The sequence below is a fragment of the Vombatus ursinus genome, unplaced genomic scaffold, assembly GCF_900497805.2.
Source record: "Vombatus ursinus unplaced genomic scaffold, bare-nosed wombat genome assembly UNPS02014791.1, whole genome shotgun sequence".
NCBI classification, from domain to species: Eukaryota; Metazoa; Chordata; class Mammalia; order Diprotodontia; family Vombatidae; genus Vombatus; species Vombatus ursinus.
In genome coordinates this window covers 69,617,318-69,631,349 of record NW_020954569.1, presented here as the reverse complement: position 1 = coordinate 69,631,349, position 14,032 = coordinate 69,617,318, and the positions used below count along the sequence as shown (strand labels likewise).

Below are 14,032 nucleotides of genomic sequence, written 5' to 3'. Positions count from 1 at the left end.
GACAGACGGAAAGATAGATATCTACGTATCTACGTATATCTACATATATTCATATATACATACACATATATACAGAAGTCTGGTACGACTCTTCTGCCAGTAATCCTAACCCAAAAGAATAGATTTTATTTGAATAGACCCCTTTGGAGTTCAAAGGGATCTTAAAAGATCATCTAGTTCAACTTCTTTAATATTACTGATAGCAAAAGTGAAGTCCTGGATAAACTGATCACAAAGCAAATTAGTAGCAGATCCTAGAGGAGATAACACATCTCCTAATTCCACAGTATTCCCAGTACTAGTTTCAAGGAGTTGAGGTTGACAATAAAAGAAAGCTAGAATAAAAAATTATGTGGTGGCAAATTACCTGACCTCTCTGTACCTCCCAGCCACTCTCTAAGTCCCAATATTACAAAGCAGATGTCTGTCTATATTTGTAAAGAGTTTCCTAAATAGGAGTTCCCTATGCAAATGAAATGACAAGTTCAGTCCAAAACAAAACAAACAAATAAAAAATCTGGGAACCTATTCAAAATCCATTTATGGAAAGGACAGTAACTTTATAGGAAGTCAAATTGATCCTGTGTGACCACCACCAATTCAGCCGCTTGAGAGAAAAAGCAGACCTTCATAAAAATCAGATGCTTTATCTTAGCTTAGAACACTCAGATGAACTTAAGATATCCAGAAGTTGGCTGCTATGGGTCTAGCTAAAGTGGAGATCTTGACACAGAGGCTGAGTTAGGAAAGTTGCACAACAAATTCCTGTTCAGGATTTGCACCACTCAAAACATTTACTTCCATCTACACCTCTTCAAAAGGAAACATTTTTATTTTATTTAGTAACAAGTTCCAGTTAGCAATACTGATCCAGATGACAGATGATACAATATATCCTCAGTAAAAGTGGGGAACTAGAAATGCCCAACTTTGCATATGCTATCAGATTCTGTTGCTGAATGAGTTGGTTTTGCTTAACTCCCTTTGTTATGAGGGAGGGTCTCTGGGATGGGAAGACAATACTGAGAAATGACAGTGGTGCAAGAAAACTTTAAATAAAACCTGATCAATAAAACTTAAAACAAGAAAAATTCCAGTTAGATAAGTTTCTTGAATGTTCAAGCAGAACCACTACCTCACATAGCCTAAGAAAGTAAAATGTCAGATTCTTTTGCTTTTCAGTAACCACTTCAAAATTTTTCATTGTTCTTTAACTACAGTCAGTCTCTCCATTCTACTCTGAAAGATGCTCTTCCACTACTGTGAACTTTATCCATGTTTAATCTGTCACACACATTTACTCATTACAGTTATTTTGCAGAAACCACTCCTCTCTATTCTTTTGAATTAAAAAAAGGCATTCTAGGGGCAGCTAGGTGGCGCAGTGGATATAGCACTGACCTTGAAGTCAGGAAAATATGAGTTCAAATCCAGCATCAGACCAGACACTTGACACTTACTAGCAGTGTGACCCTGGGCAAGTCACTTACACCCAATTGCCTCACCAAATTTAAAAAAAAAAAAAAAAAGGCAGTCTGAAATGTACCAAGGTGACCTTGCATATGGTAACAATTTATGTCAGCTAAGAAACTATTCCTTTACCATAAAGTAAAAAAAATATATCCATTAACAGAAAGTAGATGGGAAAATTTCTTATTTACCTGTGAGCCTATTAGTCGTGTAATATATTTGAGGCCTTTTTAAAGTCATAAAAATAACTAAATATATTTAGAAACATACTTACCAGGATGATTAGAAATGGGAGGCTGGAATGCAATCTCATTGTGAACTGGCCCTAGAGAAACAATAACAAAATTTCAACACCATTAATTCCTGTATAGTCTAAAACTTTGAATAATCCTTTTCTTGTGTACAACTCATTGACCTTCTAAAGATATTTAGTGCATCATCTGAGCTAATGACGTATTTCCAAGAACTGAATTTGTTTTATTATTGAGTAAATATTTTAAGAGATTTGAGTTTCATTCCTTTATATTTTTTCTAACGACTATCACAAAGAATGATCTAAATAATATAAGTCAGTTCTAAATATAAGTTTACTGACTGATAAAAGATCAACTGCCAAAGCTTTTATACATTCACATTCTTGTTAGAGTAATCCTAATCACCCCTCCAGTTCTCACTGATATTTGGTTGAGGGCTTTGCTAGAAATGTGCTTCTCAATCAAATCTATGCTAGGCACCAAGAATATATCTTGGCAGTCCTTATCAGAAGTGCTCATTCTATGCAGATGACTAGCACAGAGGCTCAGCCCTTTGCACTCCAGGATCTTACCATCTAGTTGGTAATACATAACATATATGTGTACACATATATATAAATAATTTGAAAAAGACAAAGACCATTAACAAAACAATAAAATGAATGGAAATTAACAGTGTAAATAACATATAAGTGTTGATACAGGACACAAATTCAGAACTATTAAAAATAAGCAATGCTTACAAAGAAATGTCAAAAGGTAGTTGTTTAGCAAAACAAAATTATAGGTGTTTTAGTCATTTTTTTAAAAATCCCATGATTGAGAAGAAAAGGTTAAGAAGACATCCTGTATCAAAACAAACAAAATCCCCAAAGCAGCTTACAGTAATGTCCAGGATGGGGTGGCATAGGTGGATGATGCTGAAGATGACCATTTTGGTGGTGAGGTATATTAGGCGTATATGCTGTAGTTCTACTTCCAGTCCAGGTGGTAGTACTGTCTAAAAATTAAGATCCAAAGGGATTAGTTTAGATACTACCTATTTTCTCAAGAATCTGAGAGTTTTAAAGAACAGTAACAACCATGTACATACTATGATGGTAAGTAGCTGGTTGAGCAGTAAATCCATTCTGCTGCTGTCCCGGCTGAGGTCCTGAAGCTATCTGCAAAAGTCCTTCACTATGGCTGCCTGTCAATATACTGGTAGGTTGACCTGGAGAAACAACAATTTTTATGTTTACAAAATAAAAAATGATTTGTATCACTGATTTTCTATATTGGATAAAAGACCTACTTTTAACACTATAATTCATCTGCTCTTTCAGGATACAAAAAAGTTCTACTAATCACCACTATAAAAAATAGGCAGAGAAAACCCCTAGAAATCAACTCTTGTTTTGGCTATTTAATAAAAGAACAAAAATCTGAAATAATCCATAAGTAAAACAATTTCTTGTGTCTGAAGTAGGATAAAAAAGATAGTTTTATATTACATAACATCTGGAATAACTTATGGTGGCCTATTTATTTAGAATGCTTAAAAATAAAAAAGCTATTACTATAGTCCAAATGCCATAAAAATCCTCCCAGTCCCTCTGTTATCCACCGTACCTGATCCATTTTGATAACCCCTCTAGAAGCTCTCCAGCTTGCTCCTTGATCCACACCTGGCCTTCTGTTCCAGTTTCCTCAGGACTCTTCTGAATAGAACTCCAAAGTCCCAGGACCAAGAAAACTATGTACTGAGTTGCCAATTTTCCACTTTGAAAACTGACAAATTAACTCTTCTAAAATTCTGATTTTGCTTTCTGTTTCTGGTTGGGTAAACTATGAAAGAATATTAGGAGGATTAAATATTCTGCTGGTACCAGATTAATGGTAATGGCATAGTTTGAGGCTAGCACTAAAGTTGCAGAATAGAAACTAGGGGCAAGTGGGAAGAGAAATTGAGCTAGAGGGAAAAAGCTAAGCTGTTGGAGTTGGTGGACTTAGAGCTGCTAAGAAGCTGGAGCAAGGTTTTGGAGAGAGATAAGGAGAAGAACTATTTCTAATGGGAGATAAGGAAACATACAGAGAAAAAAAGATCAAGATTATGAATCACAGCTTACTCTCCTACCAAGGGATTGCTAACAGCAGTTGCTGTTTAACTACACAACTAAGTCTGACTACACCAGACTATTTTAATGACTGATATGAGCATTTAAAAGTGAAAAAAAGAAACACCTTTTTAATTTCATTCATTTCCAGGAATTTTACTGTGTTTCTGGGCTTAAAACAGTCCAATAATAAAAAGATAATTGTACTTTTCTGTGTCCATTTCTGAAAATAAGTCATTTCCAGTACAGGTATTTTTCTACCCTAAAGAACCTCACCCTAAATATTTTAATCTAGACAATGGAAGTTATAATGCTGAAGAACAACGCCTACCAAGATTTTACCTTTCCTTGCCACCAAAAGAATGTACCAGTGGTTAAGTGGTTTCTCTAAAAGGAAGAAGGGGAATGCCCTCCCCAACAAGAATGTCCTCCTCAGTAAAATACAATGTTAACCTAAGAGTCTGCTTTTTACATTGAAATTTACTATCTAGTTTATTAAAAGGTTTAAAAAAGGACTGTCTTTGAACCACACATAGTATACACATAGTACTAGTAACTTTGGGGGGGGGGGGACTAGCAAAAAAAGATATAAAACGGCTCAAAATTTGAATCAAGAAAAAAACCTACTATTCATATTTGAGAAGCACTTTAATTTTTATAATTTCCTTACCCTCTAGTGTTTTCTACTCAACTAAATCGATGTTCTGTGCAGATGGAGAAAATGAAAGGCTCTATTGTTCAAGTGTCAAATCACAGAATATTCTCCCTCCCCATGCCACAAACAACATTCCCTCAATCTCAAGTGATTAAATTCAAAAGGTAAAAAGAGGAAAATATTCTTCCTATAAAATGAAATAATATCACATTTTAACAATCTGAACAAAAAATAAAACTCAATGTGAAGTTTTTATATCCAGCTAGGCAAAGAAGCTACGTTGTTCCCTCCCAAAGCTCAATTCTTCACCTATTCCCATTAGAAAGAAGAGTATGTAACAATAATAACATTAACTGAAGTTCACTTGATATTTAGAAGAAACTGAAATGCTTAAAAAGTTTATGTTCAAATAATTAGTAAAACTTTCTCTACTGCTTGTTGTCTGGAACTTTAATTTTACATTATTTTTAGGCATATGAAAGAGATAATTTTTTCCCTATTTCCTGATTTATTTACTTATAAGTTCTGTCAAAATACCTTTTGTCTTAAGACCCACATGAGTATTTTCTTCATCCCTTATTTGCTATAATTCCTAGAATTTTTCTCTTAATATAATTCAACAATTCAATTATGAAGCAAGTGGTTTCAGGGAAAAAAACTATTTAAAAAAAGTTTAAGTCAGCAAAAGTAACTATTTCTCAAATACTGAATTTTTGTAGTCCTCAACTAGGACCAAACTGCTCCACATCTGAGTTTTTTAATGTTCTAGTAATTATAAGTGTAAGGCAAACTTCAATGACCTCCTGGAAAGCAAGGACTGCTTTTTGCCTTTCTTATATCCCCAGTTTTTAGCACAGTGCCTGATACATAGTAGGGGATTAATAAATGCTAGTTGACTGACAATAACTAATTCAACTTGCAGATTTTCTGAATTAGAGCAGATTCCAAGTGGAGGCAGAATAAGGGAAACTACACAATAAATACTGCTTTTAAAAACATTAGTGCTATTATTCCTTCAATATATAGCAACCCCACTATATAAACGAAATAGTAGACTTGCTAAAGAAGGAAATTCAGTGTTACCTGAAAACTCAGGATAGCATTTTAGCACCTTATTAATTCCAAAGATCAATTTTTTTTTATCCTGAATGGGTAAATTGCTGCTATGAGCAATGACAGAATCACACTCCTGACCAGATGATGGCCTCTAACAAAGGGACACATACTATGTTTAGATGATGTACTCTTCTTGGCTCTCCACCTGCCTAGCAGCAAACCACTGCTGGCATACAAAGAGTAGTGATCACTGCAGAGCAGTGATAATATAAATATAACTTAAATTGCTGTGGCCATGCCCTTGGTAATAGGTTAGTCCCATAAATTCCATCATCATTTATCATTTCCCATTAAGACAGAATTAGTATAGGTATAGAATTATATATATAAAGAATTTCGTTTTACATTCAATTTCACTAGAATATAACCTATAGAGGAGGTATCTTTATTTCACACATCTGTCAAAATCATCTAGGTTTTTCTCAATTGTGTTTTTTAGGGAGAGCTGAGATCCCCGTTAATATATATTACTGAGTAATCATGATTTTTCCAAAATAATAATAGAAAGTAAATTAGATCACTGGATTAGTTCAATGTTACTATTTCTATCATCATAAATAACACCAAAACAGTTAACAACTTTGAACAGTAAAAAATGTTCTTTAAAAGAACAAATGTTTAAAATTCTGAGACTTCTAAATATCTTGCCTACAACATTATATATTATATTAACAGGGTCATTAACACAAAGCTATAATTCAATATTCAAATCTCAAATATAATCCCACTAATATTTATAAATATCTTTGGCTATATTACAAATTTTAATTTATTTTCCAGGATCAATCTATAGACTAATGAACACTTGTTAGGTGGGTAAGTACCTACTAAGGATACCATGGCAATTCTTTCATTTTAGTGTCTTGGACTTCACATGGAAAATCTGATTACATGAAAATGGTCTAATTTAGGTGATTTTTATTTGCTGATTCGTCATTTTGTATATCACTCACTTGTGGAAGCCACAGGAATGTTGGGAAAGTTAGTGGTGCTGGTAGTGTTAGACTCAGACGGAGCTAACATGGCTGGGTTGGTGTATGTCTCTGAAGATGCACGGTTACTTGGTGGATGCTGTATGGTTTGAATTGAATGTCCTTCAGTGGACAATGATGGCTGTCCCTCAAAGTCATGAACATACTCGTCCTTCACCAACATACTTGATGGAGCTGTATTAAAAGTTAAACAAATTTAAAATCTTATCAAAATAAAATAGTGTAGTAAGCATTAAAAAAAAAAAAAACTATTAAATTCCTGTGGTGAAAACCCTAATCCCAATTAAGAACCATCTTAACCTCAGGGGAGATTACTTATTTAATTATTACTTATTTCTTTGAATATGGGAAGGCATCAGTTAACACCAATGTATAGACTACCTGATCTGTGGGATACCCTGAAGCTTCTTATTGTCTCAAAGTATGTTACTGTAAGCTGTGATCTAGCACTACAAAGATAAATACCATTAAAGCAACTTTCAGATACCTGAGCAACAAAAGAAAACTAGAATTTAACTAATTAATTGACTTGCAACTACCATCATAAGAATAATATGTTTAATTGTTATAATGACACGAGGCAAAGTTTGGGAAAACATGTTTTCTTCTTCTAACTGCAAAGCCAAATGTTTCAAGTCACATCTAGGAAGAGAAATGTATAATTATAACACTTTGCTTTATTATTTAGTGGAGAAGACAGGTAATGTTAACTCCTGATATCTGTAACGTCAAATAAAGTTATAGATGAGTACCATTTTTTTCTCTAAACCTAAAGAGCTTCAGATATCACTACTGCTGGGGTGTGCTACAGCCAGAGCCATTGAGCCAAACGTTAAATTTTCAATGTGAGCGTTTACATCTAGGAAATGCTACAAATCAGGGCTTGATTTATTGTGCTGTTAATTGTTCAGACTTAAGAAGTGATAAAGAATTTGTTAATAATGCAGACTAAACTTAAATGTGGTACTTACTTTGAAGAACCAGTTATTAAATATTTACCAGCACACCCTCTGGGAATCATATAGCCCTATGTAATAGAGAGGTCAAACCAATACTTCTTCCCAGAAGCTAGATAAAAACACGATAAACTTATGATATTATGAACAATTCAATGAAAAACAGCTCCCTGGATGTTCTTTTTTAAAAAATGGAGCTAAATGGGCTATGTGGTTTTTGAATCTTTAGATTCAAATTCAGATTTTCCCACACAAATTCAGATTTTTAAAATTTTTCTTTTAAGATGTAAATTTGTCTCACTTTTCCAAATCAAGAATTTTCTCCACACTAAAACCTAAGAAAGAAAGGAATGGGAATCTGTATCAGGGAAAAGATCACACAGGAGATCAAAGGATACTGTGAGGGGTGGCAGGTCTGGATGAATTACTACTATAGAAGACAAAGTATACCCACAGTTGCACTGTCACAATTTTAAGAGGAGCACTGAATGAACTTTTCTTGGTTTAACAAAACTAAAGTAGGAGAGCATCTCAAATCTGTCATGTCTTCACCAGATTTCCCCTTTGATAATTATAAATGTCACTTAGGTATATTAAAACTACACACAGGCACTAGTGATTCAGCTAGATAGTACTGCTGAAGCAAGTCATCCAATGAATCTCATTGGAGAAGCTAAATGGAATGGTCTTTAAATGTCTTTGTTCAGGTCTGAAAGATTTATGTGTTCTGTGAGGAAAGTAGACACAGAAGGCAACATTTAGAGGACCAACACTAGAGGGAGGCAAAGTACAATATACCATGAATAACTCAAGAGATACCCAAAAGCTTCTTGTTCCACAAACGAAAAAAAAAAAACAAACAAATTGATGAGTGATGTCTATGTCCTTCCACTCACTATCATCATACACACCATGGTGGTGGGTAGGGGGTAGATCTGAAAAGTCTAAGGCATATAACCTCAAAGGTATTAAAGTCCTACATTGCATCTACAATGGGTGACATGGTAGATGGTTGGCTCCCGTTGAGTAAGGAAGGCAGAAGGAGTTTTTTTTTTAAGAAAATACAAAGATAAAATGCTTAGAGAGGCAGACCAGTGTAAGTAAACTTTGGTATTAGCAAGACCTGGCTTCAAGTTTTGCCTTCGACACATACTAGCTATGTGAAGATGGTCAAGTTACTTAAATTCAATGTCCCCAGGCAACTCATAAATTACAGATGACTTGCCCACCAACAAAGGGAAAGGAAGTTTCCACATCCGGAGTTCTCTGCACCAGAAAAATCAAAGGTACAGGTCTCCCCACCAAAAGACAATCATTCACTTACACAGCACATTAAGGATTTTAAAGTACTTTTCCCCTCTCACAACAATTCTATGAGGTAAGGTAGTATATGTTATTTCATCATTTGATAATGAGGAAGTGGAGACTCCGAAAAGCAAAACACAGCTAGTAAATGGCAGGAAGGTCTTTAAATCACTTCTGATTCCAACTCCAGATTCCTCCCTTTTCACGAGAGATAACACTGAGCCACCATCAGGACACCATAAGGTTCTGAATTACCCATACTTGCCCAATCTTTCCTACAATAACAAAACACATTTGTAAAATGAACGAATCAAAAAGCAATTACTTACAATATGCTGGGAATTGCACTAAGTGATATAAGTGCTTCTGGGGGGAGAAGTATAATCCTCATGGATAGAGAAGTTTATTTGTGCAAATTTAACTGACTCATCATTAGCAACAAGCTCAAAAGCAACCAAACTTCAGTTCTTAAAGCAAAACTCACTTGCCAATCATAACAATGACTCAGTGATTCATTCTATAGCCCTAGGACTATAGCCCTATAGCTCATCCATGTTTCAATTTTCCTACCTTCAGATAGGGTATGCTGGTAAAGGTCTCTAAAAAAGAAAAATGTGCCCAGGATGCATTTTTAAGTTTAATCAGCCTTATTACCATTTTCCTAAGTCTAGACACTCAACAAAACAATAAATCAAGCCCTGGTTTGTAGTTTGTGGATTTCACAGATATAAATGCTCATACTGAAAATTTGACAATCTTCTCTCTGGAACCTGTTCCACATGGCTCTAGCACACCTCTGCCTAAAATAGCTATTTTTAACTTGTTTTTTTTTTTTTAAACAAACTAAAAAAAAATCACAGCCCCTAAGACAATAATTATAGACAACCCAAGTAATTTTGTGATTAACCTTCTTGATTAACAATAGCTTTTTCTAAAGCAGGGTAAGTACTGATAAAATGTTTGATTTTAATTAAAATTTTAAATCAAATATGGTAATGAAAATATTACCTGTTATTTTGGAAAACAGAAGCTAAGACATCAATATTATAGCTATTTCTAAGTGATTTCTAAGAATGCAATACTCTAGTTGTTTTTTATTGGAAAACCAGTTATTCCCCCCTTAAAACTACTACTTCAGAGTTCTTCGAAGAGTAGTATTGTGACATTCCTTTTAATTCATTAAACTTCAATCCTAAAATCCACTTTCCGTTTGTCTAATAATATCTACGTGCAACTTCTGTCATACTGCCTTAGAGTATTTTTGTATAGGTTCTCAACACTGGTAAGTGATTAAGGATAATTCAAACTCAGATGACAAACAGATAATTTTAAATGGTTCAACCCTTTTTTTTTCTCAACTGATGCATCCAAAATAAATTTAAAGAGTAGGTTCCTGTTAATATTATTAACCAAACAATCTAATGCCAAGCTAGAGGAAAATACAGAAAGTAGAGATAATTATTAAAAACAGATTACCTACCAGAACTTTGCAGTGTCAATCCTGAGAGATCTTAATTTGAGAAGGGGAGATGACAGTAGAAGGGAAAAAAGGGAAAAAAAGATGTTATCACCACAGAATCAGACAGTAAATTTAAAAACCCATAATCATGTATTACAATACCAAAACTGAATACCAAACACATATTCAACTACAAATACAATAAGACAATCTTATTTTGAAAAAAAGTTTTAAAAATTTTGAATAACAACATGGATTCATTTGAATTAACTAAACATTACATAAGAACTTTTTTTTGATTCACAACTAAGATAGCTTTAACTTTATAATCATTAACTTAATTAAAAAGAACTATGCTCTTAAATCTTTTGATAAATAGTTCCATTAGTAAAGGATTAGTCTACCTACCAATGCCAGGTGATACAACTCTTTCATAATGATATGGATTCACACAGACACTATCACATTTTAGGTCAAAAGCATACTGACAGTACTTCACATGTTTAAGTTCATTTTTGTGAAGATCAGGCCACCTCCAGAGACGAGCATATATAACATGAGGGAAACCTTTCCGACCAGCCACCTAGAAAGTTTTAAAATAAGATAATTTAAAAATGTGCAACATAAATGTAAATTCTGAAACTGTCTAAAGTACTGAAATACAAATTCAAGAAGATAATAGATTCCATAATGCTCCCAGAGAAATTTTAGGCTTCAAAGACTGGCTATGATTGTCTACCTATAAAATATGAATGGTAAACAATTCACTGAATGGCAACCAGAGACCATGACATAAAAATATCTAATTTTATTATCTAATGAAATAAACTATTTATAAAAACATCTAAGTCCATGATATAAACTCAATATTAAAATCTTTAGTCTATAAGTTAGAGGAGGGAAAAGTTTTCTAGTTTTCAATATAATGCAAATGCTAGATGCATGTCTTTTTATTAAACTAACATTCTAAGATATTAAGATACACAGTAAAGAAAAACAAGTTGCTTTTACTAAAAAAACATTTTAAATTAGGTTTAATTCATAGTATTAAAGTATCTTCTTAGTCTTTCAGTGGAACAGTATTTGAAACAGGAGAATCAAACAATTTATTCTACAGTAACAAATACATCTTAGAAAGAACTTATACTAAGAAAACAAAGCATCAACAGGAATAGAAAATCAATCATCCTAAAAGACAAGAGTAAGGTTGTAGGTTAGGTTGCAGCTAGACTAACCTGAAGCCTGCCATCCAATGTCCTCTGTATCGTGACACATTTGCTAGGATGGGCGCCATTTGTAGTTATAGCTGTTATTAAAGAATCCAATTCATCCTTCTTTTCCTTCAGCTTCTTTACCAAACTTTCAATTGCTCTTTTTGCAAATGTTTCACTTTCTCCACCTTGTCTATGGCACATCAAACTATGAACAATGCTCAGACAGGCATCATTACTTGTGGGTGTGTTAGTAATAGACATATTGTCCATTTGTTACCGTTTTTTCTTTTGAATCAAATAAGTCCAAAATTCCTAAAGCAATTTTGATAGTGTTCAGGCAGCAAGGAACAAATCCTAATGCTACCCACAGGCAGAACAGTTACAGACATGTGATATGCAGGATAACCTAGGAAAAACATGAGAGAGAATAAGAGAGATTAGTAAAGCTGATTTTGTTTGTTTTTAACCAAGTATACTGTAAGGGTGAAGCATAAATAAAGTTCAAGTTCAACTCCCAATTCAGATCTTATAAAATTTGGGGGTTTCATTTAGATGAAAGACCATTAGACTATAATTCTAATGTCCTGCTGTTTTTAAAATAATATGTTTAAATATCAGAAAGCCAACAATGTCAAGGAGTTACTACAAATTAACTGTATAACTTATTCAGTTAGTCTTTTGCAGGGGTTGGGTAAACTTTAAGTTCATAATAAAAAAATTAAATAAAATATGACTCAAGAACAAAGATTAAATTCAATCATTTTAAAGTCATTAAAATAAGGTTAATAATAACTGGAAGTGCAGGATTTAAACATATTCCAAATAATCAACCATTCAATACCCTTTAAAGACGATTTATACCCCAAGGAAGCTATTGGTGAAAAGAAAAATCCCATATGCTCCAAAATATTTATAGCAGCATTTGTTATAATATCTAAGAACTGGAAACTAAGTAGATGCCCATCAATTGGGCAATGGCAAAACAAATTGAGGTACCTGAATGTAATGGGAGTATTATCATGCTATAAGAAATTATGTGTGTGATGGATACAAAGAAGCATGGAAAGGCCTATATGAACTGATCATGTAAGCAGAGCCAAGAAAACAATATCTATAGTAACTACAATAATGTAAATGAAAAGAACTACCCACCCGAAAGTTAAAAATAAATGTAACAAAATTATAAAGATCCAGTAGGATTCAAATTGCGATAGTAGAGGACACACCCACCCATACCTTCTATCCACAGGTGTTAAACATCACACGTTTTCAAAATTTTTCAATGTATTGATTAGTGCTTCTTTCTCGCTAAAAAATACAATTTATTACAGGGGATAGCTCCCTGGGAGGGAAAGGGGGATGAATACTTGGGAAAACTATGATGATGTAAACTTATTTTTAAAAAAGAAAAAAAAAAGATAATCAACCACTCGGCACAAGTTTATCATTTATTTCTGCTTGTCTTAAATCAAAAGGGAAATTTCACCAGGAAATAAAATTAACTATCACCATACCCATGGTGCAAAGTACTGTTTACTAGCTATCAATATAATAACCATTTCAAAGGGAAAAAAATCCCAAATTCTTCAAAAGTTCATTTACAAAGAACAAGGGCACGCGCACACACGCACACGCACACACACACACACACGCACACACATTTTGACCTTTGTGCTCTGTGCTTATAGTAATACAGAACACAGTCCCTCAAGCTCTGTTAGTTACCACTGATAATAATTATAGGCTTTCCTCTTATTCTTTTGGTATCTAAAAAGTAACAATGTTATTACTTGGATTGTCCATTTGTTTTCTTTCATTCTTACTATATGACTGTTCTTTTTATCGGCATACATTGACTTTAGGATGCCATTTACCTCCTCTTAAATAATTCTGGACCTAGATCATTACTCATATCTAGTACTTCTCTCAAATAGACAGACATAAGATATATGGATTAATGTAATGGGACATATATCTAGCACAAATCTTCTATATTATTACAACTTTCTGAAGAGCCATGTTCCAAGGCTCCAGGAAATTATTAAGACCTCATCTGTAAAGAATAACAATTGAAGAGTATCACCATCCTTTGTTTGGAATTTGTATAAGACACCTTACCAAGACATTAACCAAATAGATGTGGTGAACACATTTCCACATTGTTTAACATTTTGTCTAAATGTCAATACTTAGTGGAACAAAGTACTATCTGTAGAAATATCCATTATGGAGACTTGTACAACTTTGGCTCAAGAGACACCTTGTTGGAGCAAAGTCTTTAAAGCATCATTTTACTCTAAGCCAAATGCTTTCTCAAGATCAATAAAGAAACACAATGGAAACTATTTATCAGTTATGTCACCATAAACATTATGATCTGCTGAGAAATATCAACTGCAAAACCTTCCCAGACTCTGTCGCTTGTCTTTAGTGACAATGGCTTCAATGGATGGAGGGCCCACTTAATATTTTAGAGAAATGAGACAGCAGGCATACAGGTATGATGCAAAAATAT

The 14,032-nt window shown here is 33.7% G+C and overlaps 1 protein-coding gene across 2 annotated transcripts in view; it reads right to left on the bottom strand.

Annotated features, from left to right (window-relative positions):
- SMAD4 (SMAD family member 4) overlaps positions 1–14,032 on the bottom strand; it is a 57,066-nt gene that overhangs the window by 27,978 nt on the left and 15,056 nt on the right. For both annotated transcript variants that reach the window (XM_027868908.1, XM_027868909.1), the window contains exons 2-8: positions 11,539–11,923; positions 10,712–10,886; positions 10,325–10,354; positions 6,545–6,757; positions 2,818–2,937; positions 2,608–2,724; positions 1,745–1,795 (exon numbers count right to left, since the gene is read on the bottom strand). In XM_027868908.1, the coding sequence (XP_027724709.1) occupies positions 1,745–1,795; positions 2,608–2,724; positions 2,818–2,937; positions 6,545–6,757; positions 10,325–10,354; positions 10,712–10,886; positions 11,539–11,787 (955 nt within the window). In that variant the 5' untranslated portion in view covers positions 11,788–11,923. The remainder of the gene's footprint in view (positions 1–1,744; positions 1,796–2,607; positions 2,725–2,817; positions 2,938–6,544; positions 6,758–10,324; positions 10,355–10,711; positions 10,887–11,538; positions 11,924–14,032) is intronic.